At 59.8% G+C, this 7,903-nt stretch overlaps 1 protein-coding gene across 1 annotated transcript in view; it reads right to left on the bottom strand.

Moving 5' to 3' along the window:
• Positions 1–7,395, bottom strand: part of CCNA1 (cyclin A1) — a 9,971-nt gene extending 2,576 nt beyond the window's left edge. Inside the window, exons 1-6 of the mRNA XM_004715396.2 lie at positions 7,164–7,395; positions 4,026–4,254; positions 3,815–3,942; positions 2,927–3,150; positions 1,974–2,178; positions 640–753 (exon numbers count right to left, since the gene is read on the bottom strand). Coding sequence (XP_004715453.1) covers positions 640–753; positions 1,974–2,178; positions 2,927–3,150; positions 3,815–3,942; positions 4,026–4,254; positions 7,164–7,328 — 1,065 coding nt within the window. The 5' untranslated portion in view covers positions 7,329–7,395. The remainder of the gene's footprint in view (positions 1–639; positions 754–1,973; positions 2,179–2,926; positions 3,151–3,814; positions 3,943–4,025; positions 4,255–7,163) is intronic.
• Between the last annotated feature and the right edge of the window lie 508 nt (positions 7,396–7,903).

Here is a 7,903-nt window from a genome sequence, read left to right as displayed (position 1 = left end):
GTGGCTATGGGTAGTCGGTGGGTGGTGGTCAGTGGCTATGGGTAATTGGTGGGTGGTGGCCTGTGGTTATGGGTAGTTGGTGGGTGGTGGCCGGTGGTCATGGGTAGTTGGTGGTCAGTGGTTATGGGTAGTTGGTGGGTGGTGGTCAGTGGTTGTGGGTAGTTGGTGAGTGGTGGTCAGTGGTTGTGGGTAGTCGGGTGGTGGTCAGTGGCTATGAATAGTCGGTGGATGGTGGTCAGTGGTTGTGGGTAGTCGGTGGGTGTGGTCAGTGGTTGTGGGTAGTCGGTGGGTGTGGTCAGTGGTTGTGGGTAGTCGGTGGGTGGTGGTCAGTGGTTGTGGGTAGTCGGTGGGTGGTGGTCAGTGGTTGTGGGTAGACGGTGGGTGGTGGTCAGTGGCTGTGGGTAGTCGGTGGGTGGTCATCAGTGGCTATGGGTAGTTGATTGGTGGTGCTTGAAATGACGGCCTATCAGCAGCTGAGCACTGAAGTGTCGACCCTTTCCCCCCAGGGCTCCTGCTCCTTATTTACTGCCCTCTCCCTCCCGTAAGAGGCGGCCTCTTCTTGAGCATATGTGAGCAGAGGCTCTAGGTGAAGGACGAATTCAAGGGCAGTGGGAGGGGGCAGGGGGCGGAGAGCCTTACCCAGAAGTGCCTGTTGACGGTGTAGTTGGCCAGGCAGTAGGCTGCGGCGGCGATCAGTGATGGGAGGTACTTCAGGAAAGGGTCAGCTTCCAGGAGGCTCAGCTCTGCCACGTACTACGCACAGGACAGAGGAGCTCGCTGGACCAGCAGACCTCGGGATCCAAGGAGAGGTGGTCATACCAAGGGGACGCTGGCACCCCATGTGAGACATGTGGGCGGCTGGGGGCCTTCAAACCCTCTGTGGGGAAAATCATCGTCCTCTTGCCGAGAACCTGTATCTCAGCCCACACACCACCCAGCAGTTACCGGAGTCGCTCCTGACTCGGGTGCCCCATGGGCGTCGTGGTAGAGCCTCACTCCCTAGGTGCTCGGGCTGAACTGTGCCCCCAGACACCCCCCGGTTGTAGCCCCATGGAAGAGTGCGCTCCATCAGGTGAGTAAGGCAGGAAGTACAGGTGTGCCTCAGAGTCCATCTGTTTGAGGTTCAGCGTTCAGGGGGCTCCCAGGAGTTCCCAACATGATTCCGTTATCTTTTCGTCTCATGGCTCAGTCTCCGCAGTGGTGGAAATGGCCCCCAGCGGCCAATTGCTGTCTCTTGACCTTGTCTGTTAGGGTCAGATGGTCACTGACTGCCCTGGGGCCATCTCGGAGTCCCGACAGCTCCCTGGCACAGAGGGGCCCTGCCCACAGCATTTCCCAGGCGTTGCTTAATGGGAACAGATGGTCGGTCGGTCGGGGCTTCCTCCATGCTGCCAAGCACTTGACCCTACACCACCAGGGCCCGTGAAGATGGGCCAAGCCCAACCCCTGCCCCTGCCACCAAGCTGCCTCCGCCTCACTGCTCCCCTGTGTAGGATTCCCAAGGCTGTCAATCAAAATGGGAGCAGACAGCCTCATCTTCCTCTCTGGGTGTGGCTGGTGGCTTTCACCTGCCGACTCAGGGCTTAACCCACAGCGCCATCCTTACTTCTTCAGGTGAGAGGAGACTCAGGTTCAACTAATCCGTTCTTGGCAGGAAGCCCAGCCGGTGTCATGGGTTACTTGTGGGACTGCTAGACCCAAGGTTGGTGGTTCAATCCCACTGAAGCTTTACCACCTTGGAAACCCACCAGGCAGCTAGACTCTGTCCTGGCTATGGACAGAGTCCCACCAGGCGTCAGAACTGCTGGATGTTTGTTGGATGCAGCAGCCAGGCTCCGGGACCTGACTGTGGCTCGATGCCGGGCGGCCCAGTGCCAGCTTGGCCTCCAGTCCGGCGACAGACACCCTGCGAGCCCCGCAGGGGTGCCAGGGGCAGCCCCCACCCTCCTGGGTGGGGCGGGTGGGCTGCCTACCTTGGCCAGGTTCTGTGTGCGCATGCAGACCCCCTGCCTGCACAGGTACTGCAGGAGGAACTGGTTGGTGGTGGGGATGGTCAGGTCGAAGGCCAGCACCTTCAGGAGCAGGTGCTCCATGCGCAGGAGCTGCCGCTTGCTGTAGGTGTCGTCGGTGACGTAGACAAGATCATCCACCTCAGGCGGGTAGATCTCCTCGTACTTCCTGCAGGGGGTGGGGGGAGGCAGTGGGGGGCAGCGCCGCAGGCTGCACGCACAGAAGCCCCCACTACCCGCTGGGGGAGAGCAGCTGCCAATCACCCCCCACCCGTGGGCGTCCTGGGATTTTCAATGGCCAGTCACAACCAGGATGGCCACCGCACGGCGCGGGGAGGCGGCGAGGGGCTGTGTGTGTCTGAGGAGCTGCTACAGTCAAGAACAGGAGGGTGACCGCCCACTGTCCCTGAGTTAGCTCCGGCTCAGAGCCACCCTGTGCGTTTCCAAGACTGTAACTCTCTAGGGGAGCAGACAGCCTCTGTTATCTCCGGAGGAGCGGCTGGTGGGTTTGAACAGCCGACCTCATGGTGAGCAGCCCCATGTGACCCACTGTACGACCAGGGTTCCTTGAGTGCTACAAGGACAGCGCATTGTGCTGGTGGCCTGGTGGGCAGTGGTGGATCTGCTGGCTGCTAGCCAGAGGGTGGCTGGTTCCAATTGGCCCTTGGCTCCGACGGGCAAAGCTGTGCCATCTGCCCCGTGAGGATGACTGTCTAGGGAAGGCCCTGTTGCGTCCTGCTCTGTCCCTTGCAGTCAGGTGGGCCGGACCATGAGTGCATTGTCACAGGCTGGACGGGGCTGAGAGACAGACCCAAACCATCAAGTCCATAGGTATTCTGCAGCTGTCATCTTTCTCCCTTGGATCCTCTGGTGGATTTGAACCGCCCACCTTGCAGCCAGCAGTGGGGGGCACTCACGAGGCCAGCAGGATGGCAGCTGTGCCCACCAGCTGCAGCTTGCCACGCAGCACAGACATGCAGGAGAGAAAGCGGTCCAGGAAGTTGACAGCCAGGTAGAGTGTCTCAGCACACAGCTTGTACTCCTCAGCCACCTCCACCAGCCAGTCCACCAGGATGGCACGCATGCCCGCCGTGATGTCCGGCTGCTTCCGCAGGTAGTGTGCCTTGGGCCGGTGTCTCAGCTGTGGGCAGAGGGCGCTGGGGGTGGGTTTCTGCAGCTCTTCCAGGGAATCAGGACAAGCACCCGTTCCTTCGACAACGATGGCAGGGGCTAGACTGGCAGCTGCCATCAATAACGGGGTTTGGGGACGGACAGGTGAGGGCAGGGTCGGCCAGGTGAGCTCCAGCTCAGCACACAAGCTGCCATGTGGCACTGGGAGCCCTGTGACCTGGTCAAGGACCCTGCTGGCACCTCTTCAGGCCTTTGTGTCACTGGAGAGCCAGCCGGCCGTGGTGGCCCTGTGGTCAAGTGCTCAGGTGGCAGCCCCAAGGCTCCGGGAGAAAGGCGGGCTCGCCCCCACCCATAAAGACGGCTGCCTGGGAAGCCCCTGGGCAGTTCTCTTCTGTCTCCAGGGTGCCCCGAGTGAGCATAAGCTGCCCCACCCACAGCAGGAGGGCAGATTCGACTATGGGCAGCCTGAAATGACATGAGGCACTGAACCCAAAGCAGACCCTCTGCCGGCATAGGGTAGAATGGCTCGGGGGGGTTTCTGAGGCTGTGAATCTTCACCGGAGCAGACAGCCCCGTCTTTCTCCCAAGGAGCGCCCGTGGGTTGGAAGCACCTCACCCGCAGCGCCACCAGGTCCCGTGGTTACATGCTGGTGGAGCTGCGTTGGGACACTCACTTCGGCCTCTCGGAGGTACTGGTGTATCTCCTCAGCATACTCCGTCACGTTGATCATGTCGGAGCCCAGCTCAGGCACGGAGTCTTCGGGCTGCGAGTGGACGCAGGACTCCACCAGCATTGGGGACACTGCAGAACCCAGTAGCCAGAGAAGCCCCTCAGCCACAGTTCCTTCCAGGCTGCTGCCCCCCCCCCCTCCAGGTGAGCCCTACCTGTGCTGAAGTCCAACAGGAAATGGAGGTCTGACCTGTGGGAGGCAGGGCCCACCTGGTACACCTCCGTGCACCCGGCATGGCACCCCGCGTCCCCCAGGTCAGGGTCGTCCATGTAGATGTCGAACCCATGCTTGGGAGGCATGTGGAGGGCCAGGTCAGGGGGCTTCTTGCCGGCAACAGGATAGGCATTTTCTGGGCCAGAGAAATACCTGAAGGCTGCGATCCCCTAGAACACAGTGAGTTTGGGGTGAGGGGCCACCTCTGGGTCCACGCTGCCTCGGGGAGCCCAAGCCAGCAGGGCTAGGGGGCCGAGGAAGTGAATCCTAAACAGAAATGACCCCTGTGCTTCAGGAGCCGTGTGTGTGTGTGTGTGTGTGTGTGTGTGTGTGTGTGTGTGTGCTGCAGACTCGTTCCCGCAGTCACACACTGCTTTTAGCCTCGGCAGGGCACCTTCAAGGAAAAGTCCAGCTAAAGCGGTGGCTTCCGAGGGACTGCGCTGGGCCAGTTCCAGACCAGGCAGCAAGGCCAGCTCCGGAGACGAGGGTGGCCATTTTCTGGGGATCCCCAAGGGGCTGTCTTGATAGATTTGCTCCAAAGGATTTAGGATGGGCAGGAGGACTGATTCCCCAGAAGTTTCAAGAAAAGTCAAACCTGCGCTGATGAGGAAAGAGGCCTGGGAAGTCGTGTGGAGCCGTTGTTCTTTCCCGTCCCAGAAATTCACCTTTTGACTCCTCAAGGGCAGCGGTTCTCAGCCTGTGGGTCGTGACCCCTTTGGGGGCTGAACGACCCTTTCACAGGGGCTGCCCGATTCATCACAGTAGCAAAATGCCAGTGATGAAGTAGCAATGAAAATAATTTTATGGTTGGGGGTCATCCCCACATGAGGAATTGCATTAAAGGGTCACGGCGTGAGGAAGGTGGAGAACCCCTGCTCAAGGGCCACAGGGCTGTCCTGTGAGGCTTTTGTGTGGAAACCTCACCCTCACCCTCCAGCGAGCCCTGTCCCTGAGGCCCGGGAGTGGGGTGGGGGCAGGGAGATATCATTTGGGCCTGATTGTTGCCTTCTCCAGATAAACTTGACAGGGCTACCTGAGGTTGTTCAGGTCCACATCACCCTGTGCACTTGGGCACTTGCTGGTGAAGATCCAGGATTGCAGCCGTCAGTACGGACTGAAGCTCCACAGAAGGAGGCCCCACATCCTCACCACTGGACCAGTAGGTGACCAGCACGAGAAACAGCAAGTATTAAACTTGGCAAAGATTTTGCCTCGCTGGGGTCCACAGTCAATGCTCACGGAAGCAGCAGTCAACAGCTCAAAGGACACATCGCCTCAGATACATCTGCTGCACAAGACCCCTTTTACAGCATTGAAAAGCAAGGATGTTACGTTGAGGAGTCAGGTGCACCTTTCCTAAGCCATAGTATTTTCACTCGCTTCATACGCATGTGAGAGTTGGATATTGACTAAAGACGACATAAGAAGAATCGGTGCATTTGCATTGCGATCCTGGAGAAGGTGACAAGGCACCATGCTGCTCAAGGACAAATTGATCTGTGTTGGGACAAGTCAGGCTAGAGTGCTCCTTAGAGGAGGGATGGCGAGACTTCGACTCAAGAATTCCGGACATGTTGTTAGGAGAGAGCAGTCCCTGGAGAAGGACACCATGTTTGGTAAAGTGGAGGAAGGCTCTCAAGGAGATGGATGGATGGATGGGCTCAGGCACAGGAACAATTCGGAGGATGGCACAGCACCCCGCAGTGTTTCCTTCTGTTGTGCCTGGGGTCGCTGTGGGTAGAGCCGCTTCAATGGCACTAACACCACCTCCCCCGATGAGCTCCAGTGCTGCAGATGGCGTGCAGTAGTGGCTACTGGAAGTTGGCAGTTCACACCACGCAGAGGCTCCGCTTAAGAGAGGCACGGCCCTTAAGCCCTTTGTGCCTGTAAACCCTGCAGGAGTCCCCTAGCATAAGGGGCCTGTGACACACTCCACAACCTCTAACGACAATAACAGGCAGTCCGGCCCTTGAAGCCATTATGTCAACCACGACCCTGAAGCATCCCATAAGTCTAGGCAAACTCATGTCCACCCAGCCAATTGGGTCAGAGTGGCCCACAGGGCAGTCAGGCTGCCCAGGTGGGTTTCTACAGGAGCAAACAGCCTCTTCTTTCTCCCTTGGAGCAGCTGGTGGGGGTACACATAGCTGACCTTGTGGTTAGCAGCACAGTGCCAACCCACTGTGCCACCTCTGGGCTCCTGGAAGCTACACGGCTGAGTAAAATGGCCCCATAGATTTTCCAGGCGACCATCTTTACTGGCTCACCAGGTCTTTCTCCCGAGAGCAGTTGGCTGGGTTCGAACCACCAACCGTTCTGTTAGCAGGCAATAGCTTAGCCACGATGCCACCAGGGCTCCTCTCTCTAGCCTAATACCTTTCAAACTCAAACCTGCTGCCATCAAGTTGAACAGATTTCTAGAGACGCCATAGGACAGAGTGTGCCCCTGCGGGTTCTGAGATGGTAACTGCTACCGGGCAGACAGCCTCATCTTTCTCCCGAGAGCAGCCTGGCGGTTTCAAACTGCAGTCCTTAAGATGAGCAGCCCGACCCGTAACGCACTGCGCCAGCCGTAGGGTTCCAGCCCACGACCTCACTACGTTTACGCATGCAGGACCTTCCTGCATCAGGAGGGCGCAGGCTCCATCCCTCGCGCTGTCCTGAATGCGTAAACCGGTCCTGTGTTCATTCTGACATCCGCAGTCACACGTCTGTGAGGACCAAACACACCACACTTTCCTCTGTGGAGGAGTCGTTACAGACACACCTGCAGACACCCGGACACTACGTCTTCAACGTAGAGACACGTTGCTATCCTGAGGAGGGTGAGGGTGTTTGCATGTGCATAGCACCCACTGTGGGTGACCTGCCTCAGATTGTAACCACACCAATTAGAGGGGGTGGGGGGGAGGTGTCCCCTGGAGACCCTGTCTAGCCACATTGCCTCCATCTCAGGCAAAGTGACCCAGATGATTCTGTTTCTCCCTGAGATGGCCCCGGGGGACAGCTACGCTGTTTGTGGGTGCAGTGCCAGCAGAGACCCCACACACATCAGAGGGGCTCCCAGGGCCCTGGTCACCTGGCCGCAGGCCCTCCGGAACTGCCCATTCTCTGTGAGCACCCCCAGCACGGTCCTCTGTGGGGGCTCCTGGACCAGCTGCACCCTGCTGACCATTGGACAGGCCTCTTGTGCCGCGGCCACAGGCTCCAGGACCACGTCGCTCTTGGGATCGCTGCGCCGCATGGCCTCTTCTGCACCAGCTGCTGGGGTAGGGTACAGACAGGGGGCTCAGCCCAGACCTAGCACACTCTGCTGGCCCTGCCGGAACGGAGGGTCTCAAGGTGGCTTGATCCCCAGGCACTCTGCAGACTGGGCAGACAGTGGCACCCCTTCCAGCTGGGGTGCCAGGCCCCAGAGATGGGGGTGCAGCCCTGTGTGCCCCCAGTCAGTCCCTGCTTCCAGGGCCCACCTAGGTGAGAGCGTCCCCACCCCACGCACGACAGCGGGCAGGGGTGCTTTCTCCCAAGTGAAGCTTGGGGTGCTACCTGCCCCCTCAGCACAGAGCGCCCCCAAACCTGCGTTTGGGCGTTAGCCCCGCTCCGCAGCCAAGCGGCTGGGCCAGACGGCGTGTGCCCCGTGCCCTGTGTCCAGCCGGGCAGCAGCACTGGGCGCCCAGGCCACGTCTGTTGGGGTGGCCAATGGGTAGCGGCCCCGGCCCCCCGCGCGGCGCCTCCATGCCAACCGCAGCAGCGTGTGGCCCACCACGTCGCCATGGCGACCCCTGCGCCCCGCCCCCTCACCTGGGCGGGGGGGCGGCC

The sequence above is a fragment of the Echinops telfairi genome, unplaced genomic scaffold (genome assembly GCF_000313985.2).
Source record: "Echinops telfairi isolate 266 unplaced genomic scaffold, ASM31398v2 ScPeMD7_2565;HRSCAF=3150, whole genome shotgun sequence".
In the NCBI taxonomy this organism is placed as follows: domain Eukaryota; kingdom Metazoa; phylum Chordata; class Mammalia; order Afrosoricida; family Tenrecidae; genus Echinops; species Echinops telfairi.
The sequence above is the reverse complement of the archived record's forward strand: the minus strand, read 5'-3'. Positions and strand labels throughout refer to the sequence as shown.